At 39.4% G+C, this 17,933-nt stretch overlaps 1 protein-coding gene across 1 annotated transcript in view; it reads right to left on the reverse strand.

The window, feature by feature from the left end:
- Nucleotides 1-17,933, reverse strand: part of abcd3 (ATP binding cassette subfamily D member 3) — a 36,529-nt gene that overhangs the window by 2,357 nt on the left and 16,239 nt on the right. The window contains exons 6-21 of the mRNA XM_002933792.5: nucleotides 17,703-17,800; nucleotides 16,539-16,662; nucleotides 15,572-15,628; nucleotides 15,221-15,363; nucleotides 15,045-15,114; nucleotides 14,718-14,787; nucleotides 12,351-12,448; nucleotides 12,173-12,264; nucleotides 11,652-11,743; nucleotides 11,488-11,560; nucleotides 5,045-5,108; nucleotides 3,294-3,371; nucleotides 2,341-2,406; nucleotides 2,164-2,253; nucleotides 1,366-1,485; nucleotides 1,028-1,132 (exon numbers count right to left, since the gene is read on the reverse strand). Coding sequence (XP_002933838.2) covers nucleotides 1,028-1,132; nucleotides 1,366-1,485; nucleotides 2,164-2,253; nucleotides 2,341-2,406; nucleotides 3,294-3,371; nucleotides 5,045-5,108; nucleotides 11,488-11,560; nucleotides 11,652-11,743; nucleotides 12,173-12,264; nucleotides 12,351-12,448; nucleotides 14,718-14,787; nucleotides 15,045-15,114; nucleotides 15,221-15,363; nucleotides 15,572-15,628; nucleotides 16,539-16,662; nucleotides 17,703-17,800 — 1,440 coding nt within the window. The remainder of the gene's footprint in view (nucleotides 1-1,027; nucleotides 1,133-1,365; nucleotides 1,486-2,163; nucleotides 2,254-2,340; nucleotides 2,407-3,293; nucleotides 3,372-5,044; nucleotides 5,109-11,487; nucleotides 11,561-11,651; nucleotides 11,744-12,172; nucleotides 12,265-12,350; nucleotides 12,449-14,717; nucleotides 14,788-15,044; nucleotides 15,115-15,220; nucleotides 15,364-15,571; nucleotides 15,629-16,538; nucleotides 16,663-17,702; nucleotides 17,801-17,933) is intronic.

A 17,933-nucleotide genomic window follows, 5' to 3' on the forward strand; every position in this document is an offset into this window, starting at 1 on the left:
CATGCACTGATAATATCGAGGTTTCGTACAATCTTCAGTGCGTGTATGGTAATTCGGGACCTTCTCCCTCTTTAAAAGTTAGCATTTAAACTATAATGTAACCGTATTCTTTATCTTTTATTTTATCACTGTATTGACCACAGTTTCCCATTAATTTATCATTCTTCTGTACAGTGCTGAGTGCACCAGTAGCAATTTATAAATTAGATGATACATACATACATGGGGCTAAATTACAACCTGCACCAAAACAATTATCAGGCTGTATGACAAAGTCCCATCTGCTCATAAAAGTATTTCCACAGAAAAGCCTGTGATCTACCAGTGAAGGTTTTAGAGAACAGAGATTAGCAATGATTACCACCACCAGTTTAATTACCCTCAGATTGTGTTTGTTGTATCAAGGGTCATGATTATGGCATAACAGACCTTAAACTAATGGCACATGAGGCAGATTGTAGCTGGCACAAAAGCACCTCAAATTACCCCCTGCCACTTCCCATTGAGTTGAAAAGGATATACCTGAAATCTACAGCACAAAAAAGCCATACAAGAGTATGAAAAGCCCTTCTGTAAACCTTTTAAGGCATATGGAATTTAACTCAATAGGAAACAACAGAGATTTTGGGAGTTTTGCAGCTTATGAAATCATCCCCTGCGCCTTTAACCTTATAAAGCAAAACAGACAGATTTATTTCTACTTGTAGCATGCCATGGCACAGATAATCTACCTGAACACTGTGCACGAAATGTATTGCTTCAATACACCACCAGCCCTTGCAGCTGCAAAGCCCATTCTGAACTCTAACTCACTTGAATTGTTGCAAGAATGAACCTGCTCTAATCATAAAACCAGGAACCAGGAAATATAGGAGTTGAGATAGACAGACCCTAACACGGATTCCATTGTGGTGTATTCATATATTTTGGTAGGTTGCTGCCAATATTTATAAGATTTTGGGCTTATAAAACAATTCTGTTCCATTTACTAGATTTGTTTGTGTTCTTTTTAACGAGTAGTACTTACCTTCCTACAATGGCTGTAGATGTAACCTTCTACATCTACACTAACGGCACTTGTGCATTCATCCAATATGGCAAACTGGGGTTTGTGGTAAAACAACCTCGCCATCTGAAAAAAATATATATAAAAACAATGTATTGCATGGACACACGGGCATGATTGTGTGAAACAACAATTAAACATTTTTGTATAAACTGATAATACAGTGTAAGTAAGTAGTATTTAATAAAGATAAACTGGCCCATAGTCACAGTTAAAGGGCTTATGGTTTTAAAACTTCCGTAAATTTGGTGCATCCCTAATTGCAGCTGTTTAACAACTATCTTTAAACACACGCATACCGCCATCCTCTGTTTTTCTCCTCCGCTAAGGACGTCCATCCAGTCTTGGACACTATCCCAGCCTCCTTCACGGTCAAGAATATGTCCCAACTGAACATTGTCAAGGTATTCCTTCAGCACCTGTTAATGAAACGGGGCCAATGCAATGCATCACTGAATCATCAGAAATTACTGCTGTAATAACAGCTTGCCTCTTGTGAAGAGTTAAGCATTACTTGTATCTACGACCAGTAACAGTTAAAGGGATTCGGTCATGATTTTTATGGTGTACATTTCGTTTTTAAATTACACTGTTTACATAGCAAATAATTCACTCTACCATTTAAAATTGTATTCTTGAACCAACAGATGTATTTTTTTCCCTACTCGCATGTAACTGGAGGAGTCCCAAGCCAGACTTGGATTTCTTACTATTGAGTGCTATTCTGATATCTACTGGGAGCTGCTATCTTGCTACCTTTCCATTGTTCTGCTAATCGGCTAAGGGGGGCGATATCACTCAAACTTGCAGCTTAGCAGTAAAGTGTGACTGAAGTTTATTAGAGTACAAGTCACATGGCTGTGGCATCCTGGGAAATGAAGAATATGGATAGCCCCATGTGAAATTTCAAAATAAAATATAAAAAAATCTGTTTGTGTTATTACTCTATTAACTGATGCATTTTGACGGGGGGGGGGGGGGGGGGGGGGGGGGGCAACAAAATAAAAACACCACATCTTCCCATGACAGTATTCCTTTAAGTTTTATTACAAAAAAAATTGCCACATGAAGATACAAAAGCATATGAAGCAGCTTACCTTATCAGCTATTCCTTTACATTTCTGGTCTTCTTGGGTGTCTGGATAGATTACTTGATCCCGCAAAGTCCCAAGGGTCATGTACGGTCTCTGGAAGGGTAGTGATCACATTATTTATGTTGTAATCGGATCATGCAGAGTATAGATTATGGAGCAATCAAATACATCAATACATACCTGAGGTACATAAAATAGTTTTCCTCTCTCAGGTTTTGTAAGAGAGCCTCCAAACAGAGGCCACAACTGTAAAATATAAAGGAATATAAATGATTTGTTGCACGTGCTTACCTCTGGAACTCTATCCCTGAATCCCTCCGTAGGGAACACTCACCCACTCTCTTTAAGAAAAAGCTCAGCTGTTACCTTCTGGAGCACTAAAACATTATTTTGCCCAGTCCTGCGCTTAAGGGCAAATGCCCATACCTGGTGCACTCTTACCTTCCAATTTGTGCCTGTATGTTACCCAACCACTTAGATTGTAAGCTCTAAGGGGCAGGGACCTCCTTCCTACTGTGTCTTATACCACATGGCACTTATATATAAATATTTATTGTATTTATTATATCACTTGTCCTCCCTGTGTGTAATTTTGCATTCTGTAAGATTGTACAGCGCTGCATACCCTTGTGGCGCTTTATAAATAAAGTTATACATACATACAAACATACATACATACATACATACGTGAAGCAATCAAGAGGTTGGGAAGACCAGTACTGTTATTCACTAAGCTTTTCCATTTACACCTCAATCTTTACATGCCATATATAAAGCACATTTACACTGACATTGCTCTTCACTATTACAATATTTATATGTAGAAGTGGGATCCTATCATCTTAAAATGTCAACATTTAGGGCACATTTACATTTTTTTCATAATCAGAGATTTAGCATTTTTGGATTCTGACATGTTGGGTTTGATGTAGATGACTATTTATTGTAGCCAGTAGGAAGAAACCTACCTCTCATTAAAAATAAACTATATCTATATCACTTTTTGACAAAAGCTAGATTGCTAGCTAAAATGTTTAGTAACCATATACAGATTTTACAAAAATTAAGCCAACAAGTTAGCACGAAATATGTACAGTTAATTAAAGTCTCAGAAAGTCCAAAGTAACACTCACCTCTCCCAACACACGGAAAAGTGAGCTCTTTCCACATCCATTGGGTCCACAGACTAGAACATTAGTGCCCGACCTCACCTAAAATATACACATTTAAATAGTAATCAGTATCTTATTAACAACACAGACATTTACACACAGCATCGATTTGGCTTCTTTCCAACACAGCCACTTAAAAAGCCTAATAAAAGAAAACATAATTCTAAGCAGCTTTTAAATATACATTCATAACAAATTTCCAAGGGTTTCCAATTTATTTGTAAATGTAACTGCTGCTGAAAGCAGGGTCTGTCTAATTTGCTATTCTTTGCACTACTGGTTCTGACTGTTGGAACAATGCAGAAGACGGCTGATGGTAAAAGACGTCTTATCTGGATGAGAGTTGACCTGTAATATTGTTTCAAGAGTCAACCAAAACCAGAAGTGCCAAAAGAGACAGATGCAGCAATTAACAGCAATTAAATTTGCAAATCATTTTAAAACCAATAAAACTGTATAGTTAATATATACAGGAAAGTTCTTTATTTTTGGGTTTACATCTCCATTAACTTAAAGTAAGTACAATCACTAGTCTACATTTTTCACAAGGATGTTTTTATAAGGATATACTGAAGGATACAGAGTCAGCTCATATTTATTGGTATGCAATTTAGTTTGCTATATGATTTACATTATGATGAGAGTTGACCTGTTATATTGTTTGAAGAGTCAAAACCAGAAGTGGCAGACAGATACTACATTTAATAGCAATGACATTTTCAAATCATTTAAAAACCAATACAAATGTGTAATGTATCAGCATGCAATTTATTTCTGCTCCATAATGTACAGTTCTGAGAACATAACCAACAAGCGCACAGGTATGGGATTAGTTATCCAGAAATCCATTATCCAGCAAGCCCCGAATTACAGGAAGGCCATCTCCCATAGTCTCGATTTTAATCAAATAATTCAATCTTCGATTTCCTTTCTACTATGTAATACACGTATAGGACCCATTACCCAGAATGCTCGGGACCAAGGGTATTCCGGATAAGGGGTCTTTCCATAATTTGGATCTCCATACCTTAAGACAACTAAAAAATAAATAAAACATTAAAACCAATAGGATTGTTTTGAATCCAATAAGGATTGTTTATATCTCATTTGGTATCAATTACAAGGTACTGTTTTACAACTTTATTCAATGAGAAACACAACCATTTATTGGCTCAGAATTTAAATACAAAATTCAAAAAACAAAACATACTATACCAAATGGAAAAGTACATCCCATGCTACATGGCACCCTCTCCTTCCTAACGCGTTTCGCACACTAAGTGCTTCATCAGAGGAAGTCCTTTAATGTGTTTAATTATTGTATGGTATTTCAGGACCTTTCAGTGAGATACATCTTAGGTTTTCTTTCTCAATCTTACTAATTGTTATGAACTGTTTTACAACTACAGAGAAAAAGGAAATCAGTTTTAAACTTAGTCTATGGGAGACAGGCTTTCCGTAATTCAGAGCTTTTTGGATAACGGTTTTCCGGATAAGGGATCCCCATACCTGTAATAAAACAGTACTTTGCACTTGATCTTAACTAAGGTATAATTGATCCTTATTGCAGGCAAAAAATCCCACCAAGTTTATTATATGTTTAAAAAACTTTTTAGTAGATAAAGTATGGTCATCCAAATTACAGAAAGACCTAAGGTCCCAAACATTCCAGATAACACATCCCAAAAAAAGAGTTTTTGGGTTTTTTTTACCTCAAAGTTTAGGTCTCTGATCAGTATATCTCCATTGGGTGTTGCTAGGGGAACATGATCAAATCTGTAAGAGAGAAAAAAAAAACTTGTACAAAACTATACATTTACATCAGTAACTTTAGGGCAGATTTATCAGTGTGAAATTACAGCTTACCACAAAAATATTTCACCTACTTTCTATTCATTCCTATGGGATTTTTAGAAGTGTATTTTTCAAATGGTGAACGCTTCTAAAAATCCCCTAGGAATGAATAGAAAGTGGTGAATTTTTTCTGTGGTGAGCTCTGTTCTCACACTTCTGGCAAATTTGGCATGTTGTAATAAACCTAAAATATAAGCTTCTTTCTCGCTGGTGTTTAGTGTCAGGGTTATATATATATATATATATATATATATATATATATATATATATATATATATATATATATATATATATATATATATATATATATACACAGGGTTGGAATGACAGCACACGCAGGATGTTTTTCAAGAAGAATCACAGAGGTTTAGATAAATAAATGGGGGGCCTGTAGGCGTTGGTTCCCCCCTTCCCCAGGTACGAGTATATGCCCTGCGGAGGGCTTTTGGCACCCAGTGACTGCTGTTGCTATCCCCTTATGTGAGCTATACAGAAGGTACTCTGTGTCTCATGGGCACTATTCATAGGCACAATGCGCAGCCCTGGCGGTACCCCGAGTCCGGCGCGCTCCCTTATGTTTGTGGACAATCACAGCGATACCAGGTTCACCTATGCGGTGACCTAAGTGTCTGCTGTCTATTTGCTTGTCCCTAATATGTAATATGGCCCTGCCCTTTTGGGTGCATAAGTTTGGCCAATTTTGCATGTGCCTTTCGATGCCCGCTCACGACCAGGGGTTGGTTGCCTAGCAACGGCGACGGTACTAGTTTGCGAGTGTGCTCAAGGTTCCGTACCGTGGGGTTGGTTTTTTGTACAGGTGGCTCCTTCCCAGCACTAGTGGAGGCAAGAGGGGGTGGGGCTTTTCATGCTCTTGCAACTTTTAAAAGAGACAAAATGGCCTGATGTTGTCACTCCCTGAGGTCTTCTTTTCTTGTACCCAATAGCTCTGGACTTATTATCCTTATATGTCTACACCTATATGCAATTTTGGCAATGGTTTTCCACTGTCTTTTGTTGTTTTCATTTTGTTTTGTAAAAAAAATAAAAAAAGTTTTTTTTTTTTTTTTTTTTTTTTTTGTTTTTTTTTTTGTTTGTTTATGGTTGCCTAGCAACAGGCTTGGCGCCCTTTTGTGCTTAAAAACGTTTGTACTGCACTGTGATGTTACTGTCCCTGATGAAAGTTCCAGATAGGAACTGAAACGTCGGACTGAATAAAGCCTCACATTTATTTATCTAAACCTCTGTGATTCTTCTTGAAAAACATCCTGCGTGTGCTGTCATTCCAACCCTGTGTATCTACGCTTTCAGCACTGGCACCCAGGTATTATCTTGCTCTTATGGTGTGCAGCTTTCCAGCAACTCGTTTCTATATGTAACATTAAAGCAGCACCCAGCCATTTTGTATGCCTTTCGATGTGATGACTCCATGATGCCATATTTCCTGCCGTGAGATCGGACAGAGGCTATTCACAACATCACTTCTAACCCAGCAAGAGATTGCACCTTTGTTTGCTAAACTTAGAATGGATGAAGGTGGTTCACAATTCACTTATACAGTTGATACCTGTCAGGATTTCACCTTTAACACAGCGGATGCGGACAGAATTCTATTTACAGAAACTCCACTGGACATCTCTGTGAGTAAATCTTCCATTGACATTTATCACGATATTTTGCATCTAAGGAAACGGGAACTTGACCTACAACTTCATGGCATTTATCTTTCCAACTATCATAGACAAAAACTGATTCCAAGGGGCTTTAGAATAAGCAATATCCCTACTATTGGTCGCAACAACCCAGATTTTTGTAGTAAGTGGTGTGGTATTCTGAATCACTGCTCGTTTGACTTACTTTTACTGGTAGTGGAACAGGTGGGGAAAGATCTTGCTACTGTCAGGGGTGACCTTAAATTACTTGAAACACAATATCTTGACTCACTTAAAACTGATAGTACCTCTGACTGGCTTAACAAACTACAAAGTAACATTGACAAATACAAACGTGACCTTACTAATTTCAAACAAAACAAGCTCAGGAAGGTATCTGACGATTACAAAAATAAACGGGTTTACGGGTGGTTACTTGGTATCAAGACAGATAACCGTAATTTCAGACCATTGAGAAAGAAAAGGTTACCTAAGCCTCTTCTGACACTGGACAGCTCAGATCAGTCCACTGACTCTGACAGTTGTTCTGCTACCAAACCTTTTTTAGGGGTGACTACCCGGTCCAGAAGGGACAAAGAAAGCGACGGTACACCAGACGAGGGGGGTGGAAACATAAAAAGCAAACCCCCAAGACCAAAGAAAATATTATCTTCAACCTAAGTCAACATATTATGACTGAGGGTGAGATTTCCTTGCTTTCTAGAGGGCTTTCCTTTGTACCCAGCTCTCAACCAGATACTTTTAACACACTGGTTGATATATACAAATTTCAGAGAAAATTAAAACTTAAAGAGCATTTCAGAAACTCCTCCCCTACAGTGCAACCCCAATTCAAGGGTAAAAGCCAGTTTGAACCCCCAAACACACCACCCACAGTGCGTACTTTTGGCAAAGTACTCTCTCTTGAAGCCAAACAGACGGGTAAAACCAGTAGCATGCACCCCAACTTATCCCCTGCTGAACGACAAGCAATCCGTTCTCTCCAGAATGACCGGAACCTGGTCATCAGGCCAGCTGATAAGGGTGGGTCCATAGTACTACTAGACTATGCATACTACAGGGAAGAGATACGGAGACAACTCTCTGACCTGAACACGTACAGGGCACTAAATGGTGATCCTACTATTAAATTTAAAAATGAGCTGGACCATTACCTTTTCCAGGCTCTGAACGCTGGCTGGATTACCCAGGACACATACAACTTTTTACTTACTGAATTCCCCCGTACACCCATCATATATACATTACCAAAAATTCATAAATCCTTATCAGCACCACCTGGCAGACCGATCATCTCTGCGGTTGGCTCTCTCTACCAGCCAATCTCAACATATATTGACTCATTCCTCCAACCTCTGGTTAAAACCATGACTTCGTATACTCAGGACTCCACACATGTTATTAGAAAGCTAAAAGAATTGGGCGACATCTCGGACAGTCATATTTTGGTTACCATGGATGTTACTAGTCTGTACACGGTGATCCCACACGACCAGGGTATTTCCTCAGTAAGGAGGGCATTGGCCACTAGTGAGGGCAAGAATGTACCCACTGAGTTCCTTCTGCATTTATTAGAACTCACATTGACTAGGAATTTTTTTCGTTTTGAGAAAGATTTTTTCCTGCAATTGTCGGGCACCGCCATGGGCAGTGCCCTGGCACCATCCTACGCTAACCTTTACATGGCTGACTTCGAATCAACACATCTACTCCCATTACTCCATAAGTCCATCTCTGTATATTTTCGGTACATCGATGACCTGTTCCTAATCTGGACTGAAGGTGAGGAATCTCTGCTCTCCTTCCACCAATATCTCAACAATCTCGATTGTCCCATCAAACTGACTCTTAATCACCACAGAGACAATATTGACTTCTTAGATCTCAATATTTTTAAAACAGATGGTGGAGTGGGGACCAGACTCTTCCGCAAACCAACAGATCGGAACTCCATCCTGCACGCCTCTAGCTACCACCCTCCTGCTACAATCAAGGGCATCCCGTATTCCCAATTCCTTAGGGTCATCAGGAACAACAGTTCACCTGACACAGCCAGAATACAACTCCAAGACATGTTTGACAGATTTCTGGAACGTGGCTATAAGGAACAACTACTACTCACACAACTTCAAAGGGCTCTCACCCATACCCAAGACACTTTGCTTAACAAAGACTGCACACGGGACGCACAACCAGCACCACTAATTTTCACAACCACCTTCTCATCCACTTCCCGTGCTCTCTCAGAAAGCATCACCAAAAATTGGCCTATGGTCAATCAGGATGAATCACTATCTCTCTATCATGTCAGCAAGCCTGTTATTGGCTACAAAAGAGGTAACAGCCTAAGAGACCTGCTAGTCACAACTGACTTTAAAAACTATGATGGTAAACAGAAAGACTGGCTTTCTTCATATAAGAAACTCGGGTGCTATAAGTGCCCGGACTGCGTCACTTGCAGGTGCCTACTATGTGGCCCGGACTTTCCACACCCACATACGGGCAAAAGGTACAAAATCCTCCATAGACTTGGCTGTCTCTCCACCTTTGTAGTATATATTATCACCTGCCCGTGTGGTTTATACTACGTGGGTAAAACGGTGACTACTTTGAGAGAACGCATTGGGAACCACCGCTCTGCTATTAGCAGAGCGTTGAAAGAGGGTGAGTCCATCCAGCCGGTCGCTAGACACTTTGTTAACATGCGACACCCCTTGCCCACATTTAAATGTATGGCCATCGATCACCAACCTCCCCTAACAAGAGGGGGCAACCGGGACTTGGCCTTACTCAGAAGGGAATCTCGCTGGATATACAAACTGGACTGTGTCGCTCCACGTGGTCTCAATGAAATCTTGCCCTTAGGTTGTTTTATCTAATATTTTGTATTGTTCCTTTCCTCAGAATGGACTCTGAAACGTGTCCGTTAATATAGCTCTGCAATACACTTCTTCTTACCTATGTTTTTCACCATTTGTTTTTTGGTAACATTTCCACCAGGTACATGGTTCTGTAACTATGCACCACTTCCTTAGCAACATAGTTGCAACCTCTCCTGTTGGGCTAGGGTACTACGTTCGGTATGCATATGACCTCTTGTGGTAACTGTGGTTATGGCGACTCTCCCTATAATGGTGCTATATGTGGGTAGCAGGCGTACCCATGCCCCTTCCCTGAACCAATGTATATTGCCCCGCGTGGGGTACACCTACTCCCCGTGTTTGGTGTTGGTGCGCTGTACATTGGGGGGCCTGTAGGCGTTGGTTCCCCCCTTCCCCAGGTACGAGTATATGCCCTGCGGAGGGCTTTTGGCACCCAGTGACTGCTGTTGCTATCCCCTTATGTGAGCTATACAGAAGGTACTCTGTGTCTCATGGGCACTATTCATAGGCACAATGCGCAGCCCTGGCGGTACCCCGAGTCCGGCGCGCTCCCTTATGTTTGTGGACAATCACAGCGATACCAGGTTCACCTATGCGGTGACCTAAGTGTCTGCTGTCTATTTGCTTGTCCCTAATATGTAATATGGCCCTGCCCTTTTGGGTGCATAAGTTTGGCCAATTTTGCATGTGCCTTTCGATGCCCGCTCACGACCAGGGGTTGGTTGCCTAGCAACGGCGACGGTACTAGTTTGCGAGTGTGCTCAAGGTTCCGTACCGTGGGGTTGGTTTTTTGTACAGGTGGCTCCTTCCCAGCACTAGTGGAGGCAAGAGGGGGTGGGGCTTTTCATGCTCTTGCAACTTTTAAAAGAGACAAAATGGCCTGATGTTGTCACTCCCTGAGGTCTTCTTTTCTTGTACCCAATAGCTCTGGACTTATTATCCTTATATGTCTACACCTATATGCAATTTTGGCAATGGTTTTCCACTGTCTTTTGTTGTTTTCATTTTGTTTTGTAAAAAAAATAAAAAAAGTTTTTTTTTTTTTTTTGTTTTTTTTTTTTTTTTTGTTTGTTTATGGTTGCCTAGCAACAGGCTTGGCGCCCTTTTGTGCTTAAAAACGTTTGTACTGCACTGTGATGTTACTGTCCCTGATGAAAGTTCCAGATAGGAACTGAAACGTCGGACTGAATAAAGCCTCACATTTATTTATCTAAACCTCTGTGATTCTTCTTGAAAAACATCCTGCGTGTGCTGTCATTCCAACCCTGTGTATCTACGCTTTCAGCACTGGCACCCAGGTATTATCTTGCTCTTATGGTGTGCAGCTTTCCAGCAACTCGTTTCTATATATATATATATATATACACACGCACTCACCAATGCCTATACTACCTAACTGTAGATTTTAATATCACAATAGCCGTGATATTATTCTTGCCCAAGTCATCCAAGACACTCTTAAAGGAATTCATAAAATCTGCCATCACAACACAAGATGCCCCTTTATTAAAGTCAATTTCTACAGCTCTCATATTGCATTTATAATCCCATTTCTAAAAGCAAATATGTAGCATTGTCTGCCATACTCCACCCTTTAAAAAGTGGATGGTAATTTCTGTGCCTGTCTGGCAAAAGGAGAGAAATCAGATGGAAGATGTTGTTTTATAAGAGGTACTTTTATAGGTAAGCAATAGTACTCAGACTGTCTAGCTAATGAAAGCATCTATAAATATAAAACCCCAGACATACTTAATTATCTTGTCAGCATTGATAACTTTTCCACTTCCAGGTATTAAGGGGATGCTTGGAACAGCTTCTACCTCTGTAAGATTTAAAAACAAAAAAGGGGGAATAAAAATGTGTGCATGTCATGTTATGTACTGCAATAAGTAATAAGTAACAAAGTTTATTACCTTTATCCTGCTGGGAGACCATAGTGCGTTCATACTTCCCTTGGTTCAAATCCTTGAGCACTTGCATTAATTCTGTTATTCTTGCGGTAAAACTACAAGCCAAATAAACATATTTAGTTTTTCTTTTAAGAGATGTTTGTGCTTTTAGCCAACAACTGGCAAATGTTCAAGGTTCATAGGGATTAGTTTTTTCTTTACAATTAAGCTCTCTTAGCACAAACATGCCATGTAGTAATCTGCCTGCTATCAGTCCTGCTTTATAAACACATCGTAATGGAAGCAGAAATGCCAGGTTTTGCAACAGGGAACAAAGGTAACTAATTTATGCTCAGTATTTACAAGATTTATTTTATACAAAGGGCAATGAGTACCTTGTCCAAAATCTCCCATTAGTTACTTTATTTCACAACATTATGTATAGAGTGAGTTTAGAGCATCAGCTCAGTGTCTAATATCATAATTATACCAGTAAAATATGTAGCAAAGTTAATATACAATCAAGGCTAAATTTGTAAACTAACCCTGATAATCTAGTCATTTCGCGGCCTGCAAGAACGATCCTTCCAAGAGCCTGGGACATCCGAAGCAACATCCTTCCACTCTGATAGTAGTCCTAATAATAAAATGAGGAAAGCCATGAGATACTGCCACTCAAAAGGCATAACCTGTACTTGACATACCATCAAACTTTACACTCACTTCTAGAAGCTCTGCATGTGAACTGTTTAGATGGCGCGGGTGGTTTATTGTTAAGAATGGACGGCTAACAACAAGGTATCCAACCACAGTTGCAAGATCTGAAATAATAATATATCACAAAATAAAAAAGGTGTTTAGTAATGGAATAATAAACTTAAACTTATACAGTGCAGCAAAGAGTAAAGGCAAAGGAAAGCTTATCTACTTACAATTTAAACCTTTATACAAAATATATTTTCAGCTGAAACTAAAATTAAAATAGCATCATTTAGGCCAACGCCACACAGGGCTTGTTCGCGCCCTGTGTATCAATGCAGATGAGAATCAGCCGATTTGCTGGCATTCGCTCTGTTGTGTTTCTGCACTTGGGAGTCAGCCTGGGTGAAACCACACACAGCAGATTTTCACACAAATTCATACTCAAATGTTCTGCTTCCTAAATCCACTCCATGTGTCCACTCCAACACAGTGACTCCAGGTGCAGACACAGTATAGTGGCCTATACTTATACACAGGCCGAGAAATAGCCCCTTGTGGTACTAGCCTCAGGGTTACTGGCTTAATACATGTATACTAAGGGGGTGATTTATCAATGTTCGAATTAGAATTTTTTTCACGATTCAAGTTTCCCTAAAATTATGGTTGAAAAACTTGTCTGTTATTTATTAAAAAAAACTTGAATGTAAAAATTCGGCATCTAAAAACTTTCAAGTTCATGTAGAAGTCAATGGGAGTTGTCCTAGGCAAAGCCATATTTTCAATTTGAGATATTCAAGTTTTTTTGAGTTTTATTGGAGTTTGTAAACTGGAAAATTCGAAGTATTTGAGTTTTTTATTCAAATGAGTTTACCATAAATAAATAAGCCCGTAAGTATTATCTTGTATATAATTCCTCTTGGTTTAAATTAATATAAGAGCATGTAATTCATTTTGGGTTAAGAACATTCTACAAAAATTAGAAATGTATGTTTTCATTTTTTTATATTCATTTGAATACAGAACTCTCTGCAAAAGAATAATTTAAAACACAAATTTACATTATCAAAAATTTGCATCACCAGAATGAAAATGTATTGGCTTTAAAAGTTACCGGTACACGACTTTAAGGTACTGAGCAACTAAAGGACAAGGAAATTGTTATTCACCATGGTTTCCTATGTGAGCACAATGTCTCCTTCTTTATTGACTTTTTAGCAGTCCCCTGTGGCTGTCTAGAATCATATGAAGCTACAGTATAGAATTTTGTAAGTTATTATTCTGTGCATGTGTGAATTTCACATGGTACAATACTGTGCATGCACAGTGCTCCCAACAGCAACAAGAGGCCAAAGGATGTGAATGAACAGTGTCGGACTGGGGTATCAGGGGCTGCCACCTCAGGGGCCCCCCACCAAAGTTGCAAACTTACAGATGTGCCTCCATCAACCCCCAACCCCTGTGTCAGTTATGCTGTGTCACTTTGCACGTTTCACATTCATTATTCTTTAACGTGTTGGAGGGCTAAGGGTGGAGGGCTAAGTTTCAGGCAGGGTTCCGGACTGGTTCGCTGGGGCCTACAAAGGCCAGGGCTCACCAGGTTTTTTCCCAGTGTCCCGTCTGCCCAATCTGACCCTGTGAATGAAGACCATGGCATTAGGGCTGGAACTATGGGTAGGCAGAAAAGACGTGTGTCTAGGAAGCCCGACGGGGCCCTAGTTCTGGCCCTGGATAAGGGAAACTTTGGTACCAGCAGCAAGCACCAACATTTTTTGAGAGCAGAAGTTTGTGTTTCCTCCCGTGCTCAGCTTGTCAGGGAGGGGGATGAGGAGTGAATCAATTTCGGATTATTTACCTTGGACACCTACGGAGCTATGCCCAGCAATGGTGGAATGGTGCTAATAGGAAAAGTACCCTATGCTTGTGCTCCTCTTCACTGAAAAACACATCAGCCCAGAGGACTTTTTCTGTGAGCACCATGCTACAGTGCTCCAGGGTCCAGATCACATGAAGGACCTGTGCATTCTCAAAAAAAAGGGAACAACCTCCACAGCACAATGCAGCCTTCGCCCCACCCAAATGTTGGGGGGGCTGTAATTCTGGAACCAAACCAAGAGTGGTCGAGTTAAATGGCAATAAGAGCTGTACAGCTAGCTATGCAGGCTGCCTAGCTCTGATGCCTAACTGTTGCATCAAACTGAGCTGCTCTGTACCAGACGTCAAGTCAGGAAGCAACATCAATAGAGGCTGAAACTTCTGCTGCTGATAAATACTGGTAACTAACATATGACACTGTAAGTAAATATATTTATTGATATACTTTACTTTATAAGTGTAGAGATTATTCTGTAATTAGCAGAACAGGAGTGAGAGTAATAAGGTTTGACTTACATTTGGCAATAATGCTATCTACAAATCCCATGGAGAAACGGAACAAAATAAAGTTATGCAAGTGCTCCACCTGTTGAAATAAAAGAAAAGTACAAAAAGGTTCATGGCCACATAATTTTATTTATTTTTTCAACGACCTGCTTAAAAGAAAACTGGCACAGGAAAGTTATTTTAAAAATATTTATACTCCTCAGATGTCTAAAAGAACAAATGGGAGGCAATTAGTCACTATTGTACTAGAAATTTGTCCTCTGCAATTATAAGCAGAGCATGCATTATGCCTAACTTTCCACCATACTATCAGTACTTTTCCACAGTTCAACTTACCAGTTTTTGGAAAGAAGAGTAGATGGTAAGTTTCTCCCTCTTATTCCCATTATAAAATGCAATTTCCTCACTAAAAACACAAAAAATAAATTCATAAAATATTATTTGAAGCTCTAATTATTTCAAGTCTGATTTAGCAGGACCATGTTTTTGGTTCTCCCACAGCAAGAACATACCTATTGGTAATGAGCCTTGAATTGACATATCGGTATTCGCCTTCATATCTCTGTTCAGTAACTGTCATCTTGCCGATGGGTCTTCTGAGGCGTGTAAGGAAAAGGCCTGAGACAAGAAGGTATGCCATCATACTTGCTGGCCCCTGCAGGAAGACAGCACAGGCAATTTATAAGGATGATATTTCAGTTAAACAAGCTTCTGAATGTGAGCATGAAACAACTGCATGGCATAGTGTAAAAATGGGTTATTAAAAAAAAAAAAAAATAATAATAAATATATATATATATATATATATATATATATATATATATATATATATATCTACTAACACATACAGAATCAACTGTTACCTGAGCTCCAATAGCACTTGTCAGTTTGAAGATGTACAAGACAATGTCCAAAAATGGCTAAAACACAGAAAAAAGATGAAATGAATTATAATAAATACAGTAAATATATGTAATTTATTTTAGCAACAGTGACCTAAATTTCATTGAGAAATGACAAAGGTGGGATGTCGTACAGATATCCCTTCCCAAAATTCCCAGATAATTAACTTTAAAGGAGAACTAAAGCTTAACTAAAAAAGTGAGATAGAAATTATGTACATTATGTTTTGGGTTTCTGAACCAGCCCAAGGCAACCGCAGACTTTAAGCAGGGAAGATCTGTGCCTCCAAATATGCCCCAATCTTCTTTTCTGCCGATTCCTTGCACTTGCTGTGCTGTTCTTAGTTACTGAGCTTAGGGGGCTGACTTACAATATACTGCATATACACAATATAATTGTCACAATATAATGCTGATTTGTAATTAATACAGACAGGGGTGGCCCCCCGGCTGCAGATGGATTATTGTCACCACCGCGTAATGACGAGCGCCGGGGGCAATGACTAAAGACAGCGGACTAGGGGTAGGCAGGAGAGGCTGCCTCTTCAGCCTACCCCTAGTTCCGGCCCTGAAGACAGATAATTATTACACTGCAACTGTAACCAGTGCAATTAGTATCAGAAAATAATAATTTGCCCTGTAGCATCAAGTTCTATGACAGGCAAACCTCATTTTCTGATTGATAATTTATGACGACCCCTAAGCTAAGCTTCTCAACGGCTGCTCAGAACACACTGAGAATGTACGTGTCGCAGACACTTTCCACGATGGTGACCCCGTGACAGCTGTAAAGACCTGGATCCTTGGCTACTGAGGTGCTGAAACTTTAGGGTGGTGCAGAAAGTATATAAAATATGGGTTGCATTTTAGCCATATTCATTTTTAGGGTTTAGTTTTCTTTTTAGATATTTAATCTTCTGCAATTCACCTTGCTCAGATTGGAATATAAATCCACCACACTGTTACAAAACCTCTCAACATCTTGTGTAAGCAGTTGGTCAGCATTCGCTATTCTGTTGTCCAAATTTCCCATCTTGTAGTAGGTAAAGGATCTAAGGTAAAATAAAACCAATGTTCAAAAGATACAAATGATCAGTTATACTGCACAGTAGATAGGATTTATTTTAAATGCAATCCTAACATGGCTGTACACAGTACATGGTGATAACACACTGCTAGATAGTCTAACATGTGTATTATGGCCTTACTGGACATTGTTAGTTGGCTCTTCCTGGGAACTACTCTTTGCAGTGCATATTATTATACTGATAGGGAGAGACAGGGAACATGACAATATACTAAATCCTAGAGCAAAGTGGTGCAATGATTAGTACTGCTGCCATGTTGCCCAAGGTTCAAGTCTAGCCAGGGCAAAGTCTACATGGAATCTGTATGTTCTCTTTGTGCTTGTATGGGTTTACTCTAGGTACTCTGGTTACTCCCACATTCTAAAAACATACAAGTAATTTAGCTCCTGATAAAACTGGTCCTAGTGTGTGTGTGGATGTGTTAGGGACCTTAGACTGTGTGTTCCACTGGGGCAGGGACTGATATAAATGATGTATAATCACTGTAAAGTTCTGCAGAATAGGTGGGTGCTATATAATACAGGATAATTAGAACAAATTCATGGCTGCTATAGCAGGAAGGCTTGCTGTGGCCCAGTAGACTAAATAATAGAACGTTATGACAGCTATTGCAGGACGGTTTTGTGTAAGATCCACGCACCATAGTGTTGTGTAATGGTCAGCAGTTGTCACTTGGACCTCATTATTCTAATTCCTATTATGCGGGCCCACTAGGAGAATACTGTCCCACAGGGCACTTTTTAATTAATAAATGCACTGCAAGCTGAAGAGGGTTTATATACAGTATAGTATACAGTCTGCACACAATGGTCTTTTCTTTAAAGTGCATACATACAAAGATATTCATATACACCACAGAAGGGACCACTGAACAAGAGAGGCCTTGCCAGCCTATAATCAAGTTGTCTTACACATTGTAATCTCAAACATTTAGTTCTGTAGCACTGTTCTCAGAACAGCACATTTTAACTCACTGCTATATATTAATAAAAATAAGTACTTACTTTAGATATTCATCATAGAGGTATTTGGTAAGTCTTTCCCGGAAACACAATTTTAACTCATTCAGGCCAAACTTCAAGAAATTATTTACCAAAGAGATCTGGCGAGCATAACAAATTACTATTAGAAAAGTAGCAAGAAGATAGTTGCTTAAAAACATGCCATCTGCCTCAAAAATGCATGCAGAAGTACTTTCACAAAATTACAGTGTAAGTCAATAAAGGTCAAACAGA

Source organism: Xenopus tropicalis, chromosome 4 (assembly GCF_000004195.4).
Source record: "Xenopus tropicalis strain Nigerian chromosome 4, UCB_Xtro_10.0, whole genome shotgun sequence".
NCBI lineage: Eukaryota > Metazoa > Chordata > Amphibia > Anura > Pipidae > Xenopus > Xenopus tropicalis.